This window comes from Callorhinus ursinus, unplaced genomic scaffold, assembly GCF_003265705.2.
Source record: "Callorhinus ursinus isolate GAN/ISIS: 27379988/994484 unplaced genomic scaffold, GSC_fseal_2.0 scaffold41, whole genome shotgun sequence".
NCBI classification, from domain to species: domain Eukaryota; kingdom Metazoa; phylum Chordata; class Mammalia; order Carnivora; family Otariidae; genus Callorhinus; species Callorhinus ursinus.
This window is the reverse complement of record NW_027397103.1, coordinates 10379216-10396457: the sequence shown is the minus strand read 5'-3', so window position 1 is coordinate 10396457 and position 17242 is coordinate 10379216. Positions and strand designations below refer to the sequence as shown.

At 42.3% G+C, this 17242-nt stretch overlaps 1 protein-coding gene across 2 annotated transcripts in view; it reads left to right on the top strand.

Annotated features, from left to right (window-relative positions):
* The first annotated feature begins 3326 nt into the window (after nt 1-3326).
* The window catches only part of ATP2A2 (ATPase sarcoplasmic/endoplasmic reticulum Ca2+ transporting 2), a 57715-nt gene continuing 43799 nt past the window's right edge, over nt 3327-17242 (top strand). The window contains exons 1-4 of one of the 2 annotated variants that reach the window (XR_012374855.1): nt 3327-3974; nt 4679-4696; nt 4785-4867; nt 12058-12162. Coding sequence is in view for 1 of the 2 variants with exons in the window: in XM_025889740.2 (XP_025745525.2) it covers nt 3857-3974; nt 4679-4696; nt 4785-4867; nt 12058-12162 (324 nt within the window). In the remaining variant the exon portion in view is untranslated. The remainder of the gene's footprint in view (nt 3975-4678; nt 4697-4784; nt 4868-12057; nt 12163-17242) is intronic. The other variant, XM_025889740.2, reaches the window with a different exon arrangement.

The window sequence follows — 17242 nt, the reverse complement described above, 5'->3', positions numbered from 1 at the left end:
GACTATGCCTAGACTTTTGTGTTCCCTGTTGGGTGTCTCCAAGCCTGGACAATGAGGGGTTGCAGACTCCTGCTATAGGAGGAACAGCTCAGGGACCGAGCTGTTTCTTTTAGCTGAGAAGAGACTTTACAAAGCACCATAGATATTTTGAAATACTCAAAGGGATCTCACAAAGAGGAGGGATTAAATTTATTCGGAGTTGTTCCAGAGGGCTAAACAAGAACCAATATATGAGAGAAGTTAGTTAGGGGATGTGGATTCAGCCTAGAATGAGCCTGCTTTAATGACTAAAGCTGTCCAAATACGGAACAGACCGCCTTTTGCAATCTCCATTGCTCTACAGGAGGGCTGTAGAGGGTTAGGAAGTTGGCTGGGGCCTCATTTCCAGGTCACTCTTTTTTCTGGGCCTTTTCTGTCTGGCTAGCTTTTGAAACTAGCCTGCCTATCACTAGCTAATGTCCTCCTTTATTAATTCCTTTGAGGTTCTTTGATCAAATCAGCCATCATTCTGAATCACTATTTCTCTTCTTTTTCCTCTCCCTGTCCCCAACTGATTGAAAATAGCTGCAATCTTTGGTAGACAATAGAGTACTTCCAAAACCCATTCTTACTTTTTTTTTTAACCTTGTTCACGAGAAGCATGTGTAGTTGAATGCACAAAATAAATTGAACATAAATTTATTTCTACATAAGAGAAACTTGACCTTTCTGCCCTTGGGAGTCTGAGTTTATGCTAAATTTTGGCAACCTATGAACGAAAAGTTTCAGAGACACCCACAGGTTGAGGAACCAAGCACATAAATGGTATATGACATAAAAGGGGCCAACTCCAGGCTAAAAATCACAGTTTCGGTTTAAAGGAGTATTCCCACCTCCAGTAGATAGCAGACTTGCAAAGAACAGTCTAGGAGGTGATGACAATGTGGTAACAGCACCAATGTGAACTTAACACATCACTCCTCTCTGAGAAACCTTTAATGCTGCCTCGTTTTGTATTCGTTAAATCTGATTAACCTTCACAGCTATTCCCATGAGGCAAGTAGTTTGGAGGCCCTCCTGTTTATTTCACAAATTGGAAATCAATGAACTTGGGTTCAGCAAAAAATTTTTGAGTCTCCTCCCATGGCGAGGCCCTTTGCAAGTCACTGTTAGACCAGGGATGGTGGGACTCATTCACTGCAACAGTAGGCGTTCAATAAAGATGAAAGTATACCAAGGACCATTCCACATCCTGAGGATGGACAAGACAGACAAACCCATTTTCTCGTGGAGCTTGTATTGTAGTAAGGAGAGACGGACAGTGAACAGCTAAAGAAAAACACAATATCACAGATAAATGCCGTGAAGAAAATAAAACAGTGCGATAGCAAGGGTGACTGGGAAAGGGTAGCCACTTTAAGTAGTCAGCCAACATCTAGGAGATGACATTCTCTCTCAAGGTGAGATTTGAATGATAAGATGGAACTAGGCACCTGACAATCCCAAGAAGGCCACTGAGTACAAAAGCCAATGTAGGGAACCCCTTAAAAACCTCAGGATCACACCAGAGGCCCTTACAACCCCAAGCATCCACGGAGCCATGGAACAGAGACCCAGAGTCAAATGGCCAAGATAATTTCCAGTCTAAGATAGATAGCAGTCCTCTTGCCTGTGGTGCTTCTGTTGTTGCTGAAAGAGGTGAGGTGAGGCAGAAGCAACGGTGCAGACCCGATCTCAGAGGGAAAAGAACGACCAACCCTCCATTACCACACCCCCACCAAGAACGACCAGCCCTCCATTACCACACCCCCACCAAGAACCACCAACCCTCCATTACCACACCCCCAGCATGCGATCACGTGTCCCTCCTGGAGGAGGCTCCAATCCTGTGACCTAACCAGTTTCCACCTTGCCTCTCTTAGGGTATTGCCATACACTAGAATTTTGTTTGTTTATTTCGTGTAGGGTTTTGTTGGTCCTTTTCCAAGTATCAATCAAAACTGCATGCCAGCCTCCACTCCTTGGAAATAATTAAATGACGTGCCCGATTTTTTCAGCTGGGTAATATACTGTGATTTGCATCTGCTGAAGGAATTCATCTTAAGAACCATCTGGGACAACTGAGGTATTTTTTTCTCTGCTTTGGCTCATGCGGATGGTACACTATTGCCAAACACAAAAGGAGACTAAATGCTTCATTCTGCAACATACTCCCTTAAGAAAGCTGCTCTTTGTGATGCGAATATGTTCACCTTTTGTTCATGAATTCAACGCAAAGGTCCCTTCCCCTGTTAAGTAATCTAACTTTACATAAGCAAAATGCCCTTTATTTTGCTGTTACCTAGGTTTTGTACAGACTTCTGGAGCAAGTCATCTCTGGTTTAACGATAGGTTTTGGATTAAAGTCCTTCTTTTTCCTATTGGGGAAAGTGAAATCTAGGAAATAGCCTTGTTCTTAACGCCCACGTGAAGCACCTCCTAGCACAATTCTCGTTTTTTAGCAGTTACGGTGGCATAGCCTGTAACTTCTAGGCAGACACGTATCAAAGGCTGTGTGGGCTATTCAAATTAAAACCTCCTCCCTGGAGTGGGATTCCTTCGGTCAGAGCACAGACCCCGCTGGGGAAAGGGACATTGGTGTGAGATGAGCGCTCGGCTGGGGTGTGGGATGCGGTGCTCCTGAGGCGACAGATGAGGGATTCGGGCCGTGTGGGAAGTGAACCGCGGAATTCCTTCCCTCGATTCCCGAAGGGGGCTCTAAAGGGGACAGATTAGGATGCAGAATGTGGCCCGCAAGGCAGAGGACGAGGGGGCGGGCGAGCCAAGGACACCAAGCCGAGCGCGCTTCGGAAGGCCCAGTGCGGACCGGGTTCCCAGGTTCCTCGGCCTCGCCTTCCCAGACACCCACCCCGGCCCCAGGCGAACCCCGAAGGGCAGGCAGTTTTCCTCGGGGCATCGAGTGCAGGGAGCCCGCTGTGAGCCCTCGACCACTCTGGGCTCTGTGTCTGCGGGTGGGCGGGGATGGAAGGGCTCAAGCCCGGCTCACGTTAGGTCTCCACCGGCCCGCGGGCCAGGGCGCGCAATGCGCGGGCGCGGCAGCGCGCGCGCCGGCCTCTATCCGGGTTCCTGGGGGCGGTGCGCGGGAGGGGGCGGGGCCTGCGCGGCGGCGTGGGCGCGAGTAGCGCGGGAGGGAGGGAGCCGAGGGGAGGGGGCGGGGCCGTGCCGCCCGCGCCGCGCTGGGCCCTCTCGGCCAATGAGCGGCGTCCACATGCCGCGGCGGCGGCGAGAGGGGAGGCAGCGGCGGATAAATGCTATTAGAGCAGCCGCCGCGGAGCCGTCCCCGACGCCACCTCCTTCTTTTTCGCCGCAGTTTCCTCCGCCGTTGTCGGGGGTGCGGAGCTGAGGGAACAGGGCGAGCGCGCCGCGCACCACCCCGCCGGCTCGCCGTCCTCGCTCCGTTCTGCTCTCGGGGGTTGGCCGGGCGCCCCCTCCTCCGACCCGGGCGGGGCCGCGAATCACCTCAGGAAAGCGGGGAGGGGGCTCGGGGGCCGCGGCCTGCGCTCCCGGCGGGCGGTTGAGGGCAAAGGAGGCCCTCCCTTCTGACGAGGGGAGGGAGGGTCAGGAGCCCCCCGCCGCCCAGCTGAGTCCGGGGCGTGCGCCGGCGAGGGCCGGGCTGCGAGAGGGGCGGTTGTCTGGGGGAGGGGGCGCGGGGTGATTCAGCGCCCGGCGAGGCGGAAGCGGCCGCAGGAGGAGGAGGAGGGGGAGACGCCAGTCGGCGCCTGGGCGCCCGGGGTGGCACGAGCCCGCGGCCCGAGTGCGAGGCGGAGACGAGGAGGCCGCGGGGACTGGAGGCGAGGCCGGCCGGGCCCCCGCAGCCATGGAGAACGCGCACACAAAGACGGTGGAGGAGGTGCTGGGCCACTTCGGCGTCAACGAGAGCACGGGCCTGAGCCTGGAGCAGGTCAAGAAGCTCAAGGAGAGATGGGGTTCCAACGGTAGGTGCCCGGCGCCGGGACTGCAGGGGCCCCGCGCTGCCCGGCGCGGGCCCGAGAGCCAGGGAAGATGGCTGACCGGGCTCCACCTCGTGGGTTTGGGCTCCGCGCCCGCCGAGGGCTGCAGGCGGCGGGTCGAGCCCGCGCCCCGGCCCCGCGGGAGAGGGACTGCAGGCCGAGGCTCTGGGGTCTTGTCTGCACCTCCAGCACCCCGCACCTCGAGCCCTTGACCTTCCCCGCACGCAGTTCGCTCGGTGGCTTCTCGCCCGCAGCAGCCAGCTCCGCTGGAGGGAGGGACGAGTCTCCTGCAACTGGGTTGAACCCTGCGAGACATTTTCTTGTCCCTAGCCAGTTTATGAGGCGTCGTTGCAGTTGAGAAAGCCTCTAACCGTTCTTGGACTGCCTAAAGTTACACATCTGGCAGAAGTCATGACATACTGAAATGACTCCTTGTTTCGGGAGCCCTGTTTAGTAGGTAGCGATGAGATTTTACGCTTCGGGATACACCTAAGGTATTGGTTACAACAAATACTGCATGTTTTCTTGGGGTACCATTTCGTATGGTTCCCATTAAAAATGTTTGAAGGTTCATAGATCTAGGTACGTCTTTCGAAGACTGATAATTCTAGCAATTCTCTTTATAAAGACAATGCTGTTTTTTTTTCCCCTTCTTGACACGTTGACTGGCGAATTTCTACATTCTACAGAGTTACCGGCTGAAGAAGGTGAGTAATCTTAACATGTTCTTTTTTTTTACCCCCTTTGTGTGCTGATGTTAAGATGACATTTACAACAGATGTTTGTTTCTAACAGGAAAAACCTTGCTGGAACTTGTGATTGAGCAGTTTGAAGACTTACTAGTTAGAATTTTATTGCTGGCAGCTTGTATATCTTTTGTAAGTATAAAAGAACTTTATTTCTCTCCAAAAAGTAGAGACTATTCCAGAGATGAAAAACCAAGAAACAAATGATGTCTATTGTGTGAGAACATCGTATTTAGAGATTTCAGCGGTGTCTTCAGCTTTTTAAAATCTAGGTATTTTAAAATTATAAACAAAATACTTGAAGCCATTTGTGTGCAGAAAATTAATGCCTGGCATTTATAGTGCAGTTAGAAATTGTTCCTACATGGGGCAGGGTCTTATAAATTTTTGTGGCTTACCAGATTTTAATATCAAAAAGTTCTTTGTCAGAAGGTCTTTTCTGTTTTGGGTTCTTCCATTGTGTAAGATCATACTAAGATGATATTGGGCCCTTTGTAGTCTGTAAATAGAACTTACAAAAGGAATATTCCAGTTGCTCTCCCTTCCTGGTAATGGCAAGGTGACAGTTGTTTCTGACAGTGACAAGAATGATGACGGCAGTGATGGCACCACTGTTGACCAAATTTGGTCACTGACCTTTAGGGTGGTATATTTATCTAAATTGGACCCCCGTCTTAAGTGACCCCTAGGTAGAGAGCACAAGGTTCAGTACAATTGGTTCTGGATTTTAAAAGAAAAAAAAAAAAAAAAACAACACACCAAAACCTGTTTTTTCTTATTCTGTATGTGGTTACCGACTTGAGTCCTGTATGGTTGCTAAGAAACTGGTGAGATGCAAAGAACTACGGCAGGAAAAGGGTGATGGGTTGGTGAGGATATTTCTAGGTTATTAACATTTTTTTCTGTTCAATATTAATTTTTTTACTGCATTTTTTCTTGGGCAGTGGACTTCTTGGTAGTTTTCCTGAAAATGGTCATGAATAGGACACAGATGTTCCTAATCCTAACAGCATGAGATGACTTTTGTTCTTAAATTACAGTATTGTATTCTTACAATAACCATGATGGGAAGTGAAATTCACCCAGTGCAATACTTCTTCAGGCTTCACAAAATTGACAACAGCTTCAAGGTTTCATTTTTGTGTGTTTGTACATTTGAAAGCCCCAGGAATCTACCTCCGTCTTTATGACAGCCATATCCTAGAAGGCTGTTTTGAGAATAAATCAAAAGGAAGCAGTAGGCACTTCTTTAGGTGAGGGGGAAAATTGGCAAGAGGTGAGCTTTTGGAGTAATACTACTGTACACAGATTCTGACATGAGACTGCAGTATATCTATCATGCCATGTTGGCTAAGTGATATGTAGCTATTAATAATAATTCAGCCCTCATGAATCTTTTCTGTGGTTTTTACTGAATAAAACTGAGAGTGTCGTACCAAAGCATTCAGTGTCCTCAATTACTCCATACCTCTTTACATGTCTGTCCTTGATTAATTCACCACCCACTCCTCCCCCTTCCCCCCACCCCTCCTAAATGGCTGCTGCTTTTACCGATTAAGATAAAGGACTAGAGCTGTTTGAGTCTCAGTTTCAGAAGTACATTGTCGTGGGGCAAAACAAATAATACGTTTGGGGTAGTGTAATGTTTATGTATGTTTAAGCTAGCTGCATAATTCTGAAGTAGCCTCAGGTTTGGCAGTTAAGATACTGGGGTTCAATAAGGTTATCAGGGACATCTTAGAAGTAAATGATTTGGTGTATACAAGGCAGAGATAAAATAAATTTTTATTGAGTTATTCTTTGTGTAACTTAAGGCTGTGTTGTAACATCAGCATTATTTTCAATAAACAAGCTCTTGAATATTTGGGTTTTATAGAATCTCTTGAGTTGCCAGTTTGATGACTTTGTATTAACATTTTGAATTAGTGATGTGTGACTTTTGAAGAAAGGAGTTTATAGTTTTTAAGCATTTTTAAGTGGGTTTTATAATGCTCTAATTTTATCATAGGGTAGGATGTTGGGTTTTTATAGCTTTACAGAACTATATTTTGGAATTGAAATTTGAATTACCTTTTTGGTAACTACTTGGAGTTAATGCTCAGGAAATGAACCGTGTGACATTTTTATTTCATGGGTTGCTAAACAAAAATAATAAAGGTTTAGGAAATACTGTTAGTTTGCTCTGACTTGTTGGATCAAGACATTTTGGATATCAGACCTGTTTTGTTGATTTTCTTCGTGTGGAATTGGCGCTATGACTGCATTGTTCTTGACCTTTTCATTCCTCGTTTCTTTATCTTTTAAAAGATCACTGAGTCTTTTTTGTGGTAGTTTATTCCTAATTTACGGGAAAATCATGGTAGAATATTCATGTTCTTTGAAGAATTGAATAGACTGTTCCTACAACATGTATATATCATCAGGTTCTGCTCAAGTTAAAAAGAAATATCAGGCTTTAGTGATTTATTTCAGATATCAAACTAAGTAAACTGTTAACTGTAGGAAGCTGCACTGATGTTCTATACTCATGACCTGTTGGGATAAAGTTTAATTGCAATATTCGCCAGATAGAAATAGTTTAAAGTTCACTTGGATAGGAAGAAGTGAGCTATAATCTCTCCCACTACATATGAAGTAACATTAGAAATTCCTTCATTTGACATTCATGACCTGCTTCCTTTCACTTTGTCTTTACATCCTCCTTGGTCACAACTTTGCCCTTCATTTAATACATCGTATGGTTGCTTACTGGAATACCTGTTCTTTTCTCTCTTTCACTATTTCAATAGGTATTTATTGGACACCTGGGACATGGCACAGACACTGGGGATACAGCATTTGAACAAAATAGACAAAGTCTCTTAACCTGGAGCTGACATTCTAGTAGAGATAGATAGAAACAAGTAAAATGTTGAGTCTGTTGGACAGTGATAGTGCTATGGAGAAAAATAAAGCAGGGGGTAAGAGTATGAGGAGGGAGGGTATAGTTTTCACATAGGGTGGTCAGGAAAGTCCTCCAAGAAGGTTGCTTTAGAGAAAAGACCTGAAGGAGATGAGCAGGAGGGCCATATCTGCCTCATCGGAATTCGTCAAGTCCTCTGTTATGACATAGTTTGCAGAAGTTGCTCTACCCTCCATCCCCATATCCCCACCACAGCTACTTGGAGTGATCCTAAAATGCTGCTAAAACTTGATTAGACCAAGGCACTTCTCATCTTGTCGCTTGTATTTGAATAGCGTCTTTCCTTCCTCCTGGACCCTTTAAAAAGGATTCATCATTTCTTTTAGAGCCTGGGTTAGTGATTCTGATTAAACAAATATATTTGAGTGAGCTTGTGTTAGTAGCATTTTCAAAATACATGAGGTCTGGTTTCTTGGTTTTCTTAGTACAATATAGTCAAGTAGTTTATATTATGTAATGATTTTACTTTTTTCCTGTTTTCTTTTAACTTTTTTTTTTTTTTAAGGGAAAAATGGGTAGTTCACTGATTGGTCTAATTTATTTAGAGCCTTTTTTTTAAAATGTTTTGAAAGGTTAAATTGTGTTTGTTTTGTTTGCCTGTGGGGTTTTTTTTTTAAATTTTTATTATGTTTGTGTGTGTGTGTTAAGAATTCTCAAATCTAAAACCAGTATTTTTAAATAAGTTTATGTGTGGATCAGAAGAATGTAGTCTAATTCATACCTTTTTTTTTAATGGCTAAAAGAATTTTTGTTTCCCACCCCAGAAAATTGTCATAACATTTATTGTTGATACATTTTCTTTCTTGTGAAATGTTTAACTTTGATTTCCTCTTTAAAACCTTTTAGTTTTTGATGTAAATTTCTTCATTCATTGAAGTATTTGAGTACGCAGCGTCCTTGCGAGTTTCTAAGGATACAAAGGAATGCAGACAGGTGCCCTCCGTCTTAAAAATGTGCTTATGATCTCTCATGTTCTTTTTTTGGATCTCATTGAGTGCTTCGTACATTATCCCAACATGAAGCTAAGATAATGGAGTCACAGAACTATGACTGTCTCCCATTGGAACGCACATTTTTACCTTGGATTAAAATTTGCTTTTATTCATTAAACTCTGCTCTCCAGCATCTTCTGGTTGTCCTGTCAGAAGTTAGTGTGATTGGCAGAGATCAGTCTTACAGATAATTAGAAGATAGCCTATCCTACCCTATTGAAGCAGTTTAGGATGTAGTTGAGTACTCATTAGTAAGTGGTTACCTTGAATAGGATTGGCAGATTTGAAACTTTGAATTTGCTGGATTCGATAAGCCCCAGAAGACAAGTATTATTCCTGTATTAATAGTGCAAAGCAAAGAAGAAACACTGTGCCTAAAATTAACTGCAGTAGCTTTTTCTTCCACTTTCCTTTGATAGTGTTGATGAAGTTGGTTACTTCTTGCTCTAGATGTTTAAGTTCAAATATCCCCTCAGGATTTGTACCTTACAGGTTATATGAGATTTTGTTTCATTCATTCATGCTTCTGTACAGTAAATAGCATCATCTGTGTACCAGAGACACTTCTAGGCCCCTGGGGATACAGTGGTGAACAAAAGGCAATACAAATAGGTAATCATTTATGTTCAATGTATTCTCCAATGAAGATTTTTAGAAACATTTTCCCCCCCATATGAACATATTTTGTAAACTTGATAAGCCATAATTATGAACTGACTATGCTATAATGCTAATAAGGCATCTTTCGTTTTGGTGATAATGTGTCGCACTCTCTTCACTCCCTCATCTCCTGGGACCTTTCATTTGTAGCATCATCATCCCATGTACACTAGGTTTCCTTCCAATAGCACAAACCATGAAGGACTCCATAATATGATCTGAATATAATCAACTGGATTGGTTCTTACCAGTTAATGAAATACGGGTTGATTTTCACTTTAGGCTGTAGCATTTGATTATTTGGGTTATTTGTGGTTTCAAAGTAGACTTTTTATTTTTATCTTATAAAAGATTTTATTTGACAGCATGCAAGCGCACAAGCAGGGGGAGTGGCAGGCAGAGGGAGAAGCAGGCTCCTTACAGAGCAGGGGGAGCCCGATATGGGACCCAGGACCCCGGGACCATGACCTGAGCTGAAGGCAGTGCTTAACCAACTGAGCCACCCAGGCGTCCTCAAATAGACATTTTAAAAAGTATTCAGGAAATTGATGGTTGATTTTAAATAGGTTCAGCATCAGCCTTCCACGCTGAGAAATCTGCCCGCTAGTTTCTCATCAACCAGTAATTAATACACTTGTGGAACCTTCAAATAATTACGAATGCTTTGGTTTCTTTTTTTTTTTTTTTTAAAGATTTTATTTATTTATTTGACATAGAGAGAGAGAGAGAAACCCAAGCAGGGGGAGTGTGAGAGGGAGAAGCAGGCTTCCCGCGGAGCAGGGAGCCGCATGCAGGGCTCGATTCCAGGACCCTGGGACCATGACCCGAGCCGAAGGCAGACACTTAACGACTGAGCCACCCAGGCGCCCCAATGCTTGGGTTTCTTACACACAAATATCTGAAGTCCTGTAGTGGAAGAAAAGGTTACTGCATTGTACAGATTACAGTTTTTACATAATTGATAAATTCTACTTCTGTAGAGGAACCACACATTTTTTTTAAAAAGTAGAGATTTGCTCTGATAGTCCTGTAACTATTTGCTGTAGTGTTCCCTTTGCTCCAGCTGTCTGGGGTAGTTAAGTTTGTTCCTGAGGCCCAGCCGCTGAGAGGGAAGTCCCTACCCTCTAACAAGGCGTGAAGCTTCTCTTACAGTTGCTAATGCCTCACTGACCTTTTGCAAAAGGTCCTAGTTGCTCATCAGGTTGAGCGATCTTTCTCCCCCAAGAGCTAATTAAGTTTCTTATTTCTGATATGCTCTCCTTGGCAAATGTTTGAAAGGCTAGTATCAAAGCAGCTGTGATCTTGCATCTATCAAAATTTATAACTTCCTAGAGAAGTTTTCATTTTGGCACTAGGCCTGGCCTTAACACCAGGCATGCCCTGTTGAAAGCCTGCGGCAACATTTATATTCATTCTGGTTTTCTGCCTGCCCTAGTTCACTAGCTGTCAGTGGCCATCGGTACCTTTCAGGACCCGGTCCTGGTGTCTCCTGATTTTTTTGCTGCTCAGGTTGATATTTCTTGTTCATTCATCATTCCCTTATCTTACTTGCAAAATTCATGTTAGGCCTTGTCTTACCTCTGGTTGTTTACTGTTTGTATAAAAGTTTACCTTATACTATTCCACTAAGTATAAACTTAGATGGTTTCATTATTGCCATGAGTCATATTGGATTATTAAAAAGTATCAAAACCAGTGCTTTGATTGTTTACTAAATCGGTCTTTTAAAGAAAAAAATTTTTTTTGTGAAATATGCAGACATTTTAAGCAATGCTAAAAAACAAAGGCAAATCTTATCTCCCAGACTGAATCATTAGATATGTTTGACATCCTTTCTGGATTGGCAGTTTTTCACAAAAATTAGTTTTTAACTATTTAGATGGCTCTTTTACCATGTTCTTCATCATTCTTAAAGATTCATTTCTTGGTTTCTCTTATCAACTTAAGTTTGCTCAATTATGAAGTTTATCTTCTCTTAACTTGTAGCTTTTACATCCTGACAAGGTTATAGTTGTGTGAGCTAGAAGTTAATTTTCTGCTCATTTTCCTTGGGGCAGTGTTCTGTATCCAGTTATAAATAACATTTGTGGACTTCCGTCCTCTCTGAAGTTCTGAATTGCTATACTAGATGTCATATGGAGGATAACCTTGAAAATACATTCCTGATTGCAGAACAACCTTGAGTAATTTTGAAATGACCTATATTGATACCATTGAAAATAACCGGGATGCTATTGTACTCTATAATTTTGAGTCCATGATCAAGTGATTTTTACAGTGAATTTATGCCTATAGATATTATTTGGTAGGAATATTAAGCAAATCAACAAAGTTGTAGATGATTGCCTTTTACTTTAACAAAATAGAGAATTTAAGTTTTATTTCTTCTGAATATATCCATGTAAAATGAATGGGATTTATTTCCCAGAAAGTATTTTATTTGGATTTTAAAACAATTAGTATGTGAAAAATAGCTTTTGAAGAATATTAAGAAGTTGCATAGTTTTGATTCTCAAGAATTACTCTGAACAAGGGACATAATAAACTGGTTGTTGCTGTCATTACATTTTGCCACCATTTGTTTCTAGGGACGGTAAGAAGAGAGATTTTATATATTGCAATTCCTTTAGTGCCAGCCACTTTTGTTGTCAAGTGGCACTAAGCCTAAAAACACATTACAGTTCTAACACATGCCATTTCTCTTTTAGGTTTTGGCTTGGTTTGAAGAAGGTGAAGAAACAATTACAGCCTTTGTAGAACCCTTTGTAATTTTACTTATATTAGTAGCCAATGCAATTGTGGGTGTATGGCAGGTAAGCAAAAATTCTGCAGTGCTAGAGTTCAGCAACTTATATAAGTGATTTAAACTGTGTTAATCTGTTCTTTTTTTTTCCTGATGTATTGACTTAAAAATATTTCTGGAAAATCTACATGTGCTTTTTCTTTTGTTTATTTAATGGCAACATTTTAGACCTCTCCTGCATGTATATACTGTTAAAATTGCTCATCCTTCATGCAGCATGGAGTTAAGAATAATGGATGAGAGAAGCTATTTGAGGAAAACCAGGAGATTTGAGAGTCAGTATCTGTATATTTCCTAGCTGCTTCCTGTGAAAAGTTGCATAAATTCAATGTCATTTTTATTCTCCTTGGATTTTTTTTTTTTTTTTTTAAGCTGTAAAAATTTTTTTCCCTTCAGAGCATACTTCCGGCTGTTTTCCCTCAGTTGCCCAGGCCTTTCTGACTCACAGAATGGAAGCCAGTTTACAGAAACATAGTGGGAGTCCTACCCACCCCCCCTTCATGTAATTGCTATTCTATATATATCTTGTTTAGAGGACTTTAAATTTCCTTTTTTTTTTTTTTTTTGATTTCATTTATTTGACAGAGACACAGCAAGAGAGGGAACACAAGCAGGGGGGGTGGGGGAGGGAGAAGCAGGCTTCCCACTGAGCAGGGAGCCCGATGTGGGGCTCGATCCCAGGGATCATGATGTGAGCCGAAGGCAGACGCTTAACGTCTGAGCCACCCAGGCACCACCCAGTGCATCTACATTCTTAAAGTGGAAACATCTTATAAGCATACTTAGTCCTGTTAGAATTGCGAACTTCTGGGGTGCCTGGGTGGCTCAGTCAGTTAAGCAGCCAACTCTTGATTCGGCCCAGGTCATGATCTCAGGATCGCGAGATCCAGCCCTATGTCAGGCTTCCCGCTCAGCAGGGAATCTGCTTGAGGTTCTTCCTCTCCTTTTGCCCTCCCCACCCCACACACACACACACACACACACACTTGCACTCTCTCTCTAAAATAAGTAAATCGTTAAAAAAAAATTGTAAACTTCTGATCTTATTAATAAACATGAAGGCCTTTATGTAGTGGGCTCATATAGAAGGATGGTCTACTTAGAAGAAAATATTGTGTTATCTTTCTCTTATTTTAATTTTTTTCTGAAGTTGTTTATATTTAAGTAGAAGTGATCCCTTTGTGAATAATATAGGCAAAAGAAACAATATACAGCATTAGATTGTCCTTCTCAAGCTAGTAATATATATTTTCCTATTAAATAATTTATGCTAGTTACTAGGTAGATACTTTACATACATTCCCATGTCATTGTTACAGTGATCTTATAAGACAAACGATACTCCCATTTGACAGATGTGTGACACTGAGGTTCAGAGTGATTGTCTTCTTAAAGGCTATACGGGTAGTACAGAGTATCTGGGACTTGAATCTAGGCCCAGGCTTGATCCAAATTTGAAGTAAAATTTTACAGCAGTTTTCACAGGACTTTTATATTTATCTTAGTTTAAAAAATAACATTCTTAGGTTTTAATCTCATTTACATAGTATACAGAATGGTATGAGCAATACTGAAGAGTTCTTGCTTCTGGAAGTAAGGGAAGTTATAAGTAGAGTGTAAGGTAGTATTGGGAGCTTGGCGGGAGGCACATGCTGCTGACCAGTGTCATCAAAGAAGGTGACAAGTGATTGGGAACTAGAGAAATCGAGAATTGTTCCAATTTTAGTATATATGCTGCTGAAGTGAGCACTTGATAGAACTGTTTGGGTTTTTTTTTTTTTTTTAATATTTGTTTCAGGGGTACAGGTCTGTGATTCATCAGTCTTACACAATTCATAGTGCTCACCATAGCCCATACCCTCCCCAATGTCCATCACCCAGCCACCCCATCCCTCCTACCCACCTCCACTCCAGCAACCCTCAGTTTGTTTCCTGAGATTAAGAGTCTCTTATGGTTTGTCTCCCACTCTGGTTTCGTCTTGTTTCATTTTTCCCTCCCTTCCCTTATGACCCTCTGTCTTTTTTCTCAAATTCCTCATATCAGTGAGATCATATAATAGTTGTCTTTTCTCTGACTTATTTCACTTAGCATAATACCCTCTAGTTCCATCCATGTCGTGCACATGGCAAGATTCCATACTTTTTTGATGGCTGCATAATATTCCATTGTATATATATATACCACATTTTCTTTATCCATTCATCTGTTGATGGACATCTAGGCTCTTTCCATAGTTTGGCTATTGTGGACATTGATGCTATAAACATTGGGGAGCACGTGCCCCTTCGGATCACTACATTTTTATCTTTGGGGTAAATACCAGTAGTGTAATTGCTGGGTCATAGGGTAGCTCTATTTTCAACCTTTTGAGGAACCTCCATACTGTTTTCCAGAGTGGCTGCACCAGCTTGCATTCCCACCAACAGGATATAACCTATTTGAATACATGATCATTTGTTTCCCTTTCCCACCCCTACATTCTAAATATTCCTTTTGATCATTTGAGTTGAGAGGAAGTCTTTTAAAGGAATTTTAATTGGCATTTTTGTCCTTGGGGTCTGAGATAATTTATCTTTAATGCTTCTAATTTAAATGTACTTTTGCTGATTTTGAGTAGAAGTAAAATACAGTGCTCCTGGGATATCTCTCAACCTTGAGCAATCTAGTTAAACTATCTGACATGACCTTGAAGAGGGAGAAAAGGAATTAAAACTGCCACAGTTAACAAATGGGAGAGGTAGTCCTATGAAAAAAAGTGGTTTCAAATTTGACTAATTGAATAGCAGCAGTGCTGAGAATTTATTCTTTTACAATATCAGTAGCATTTGAACTTAAAAGGACCTTATAGCAATGACATTTAATTAGAATTAAATATTCTAGCATTTCTGTTAATTACAAGGTGATACAGATAATATTCTTTAAGCAAATCTGATGGGGTTGAAATTATTTTTATCATGAGGTTCCCAAATTTAACGTATTCTATACTTTTTCACAGATGTAAACATTTAAAGTGAGACTCATGCCATTCGCTTTCAGTTTTAAGCCCTCTAACTTCACTTTAAGCAGGTTTTGGGATTTTTTTGCGACAGACCATAATTCTTACACTAAGGTAAAAAATGAGATTACAGGGACACCTGGGTGGCTCAGAATTTGGTCTCTGGGTCCTGGGATTGAGCTCCGCATTGGGCTTCCTGCTCAGTGGGGAGTCTGCTTCTCTCTCTCCCTCTGCCCCTCTACCCTGCTTGTGTGCTCTCTCTCTCGCTCTATCTCAAATAAATAAAATCTTTTTTTAAAAAATGAAATCATATAGTATTGTGTGTAAATTCTACCCAGATAAGGTTAAAATGAGCTTTGGGGTGCCTGGCTGGCTCAGTCGTTAAGCATCTGCCTTCGGCTCAGGTCATGATCCCAGGGTCCTGGGATCGAGCCCCGCATCAGGCTCCCTGCTCAGTGGGAAGGCTGCTTCTCCCTCTCCCACTTGCCCTGCTTGTGTTCCCTCTCTCGCTGTGTCTCTCTCTGTCAAATAAATAAATAAAATCTTTAAAAAAAATAAAAGCTTAAATTGAGCTTTATATCAGAAGGCAAGAAGTGAGAAGTGAGAGAAATGAATCCTTTCCTTTGTGCTTTGAGTAACCTCACCTGGGCATGCACTGTGTAGATTTGCTCCTTGACTTCTGATTGCTTACTCTCCAAAAGGAGAGCAGACAAATTTGGCACATGTGCTTTTCTTTTTCTTTTCTTTTTTTCCTTCCCTTGAACTTTCCTGTAGCCTTTTTTTTTTTTTTTAACATATTTTGATTTCTACATCTTTCATCTCAAAATTTGGAAAGAAAAGCTATGTATGACTAAGGTTTGATATATTTGTATACAGTATTACAGTAAATGTATATATGCTATGGGACTGGCAGTTCTTGTTTTTTGGTTTTTTAGGGGGAGGTGGAAGGGAGGTAGAGGGAAACCTAATCGGGGTCCACACCCAGCACAGGGCCCAACAGGGCTTGATTTCACAATCCTGAGATCATGATCTGAGCCGAAATCAAGGGTCAGCTGCTTGGGGAGCCTGGGGGGCTCAGTCAAGCGTCTGACTCTTGGCTTCAGCTCAGGTCATGATCTCAGGGTCATGAGTTCTAGCCCCACCTCGGGCTCTGCACTCAGCATGGAGTCTGGTTAAGATTCTCTCTCGCTCTCTGTCTGCCCTGCCACCCATGCACGTGCATGCTCTCTCTCAAAATAAATGAATCTTAAAGGAAAAGTTGGATATTTAAAATGACTGAGCCACCCAGGCACCCCAGCACTGACAGTTCTATGATGAGATTCCAACCATTTATTAGTCTTCACTACTGCAGAGATTTCTAGAATTTGAGATGTAACTTGATTTTATTTTTATTTTTATTTTTTATTTATTTGAGAGAGAGAGAATGAGAGATAGAGAGCACGAGAGGGAAGAGGGGCAGAGGGAGAAGCAGACTCCCCGCCGAGCAGGGAGCCCGATGCGGGACTTGATCCCAGGACTCCAGGATCATGACCTGAGCTGAAGGCAGTCGCTTAACCAACTGAGCCACCCAGGCGCCCTGTAACTTGATTTTAATTCATCACTCATAACATGTATTATTTGCCAAAACACAGTCTAAATAGTTTGTAAATCCTCATAGCCCTTGCAGTAGTAGTGCTGGTGTCCAGGTTTTGTAGGCACCAAACCTGTGTGTTGTGTAACTCATGCACAATCACTTAGCTGTTAAGTGGAAAAGCCTGGAGTGAACCTAGGCAGTCCAGCCCCAGACAATCACTTTTCGTGTGAGACAGGATCAGTTTTCAGTGGTGTGGCTGTGACTGGAGGTGAGGGCCTTGTTACACAGTGGGCTTGGGGACAACAGATTCTGTAACTGCTTTTTCTTGTTAGGATTTTATTCCCTGTTCAGGTCTGTTAGGGTACTTAATTCTTCATTTTTTAGCACAGAATTGTAAGAGCCTGGTGTTTTATCATCTTAGGTGAATTGTTTACAAGTATCATTAATGTGCATCTTTTGTGTCTTTTTTCCTAAAGTTTGGAAGTCTAAGATTTGATTCCTTGGACTAAAATACTAATTGC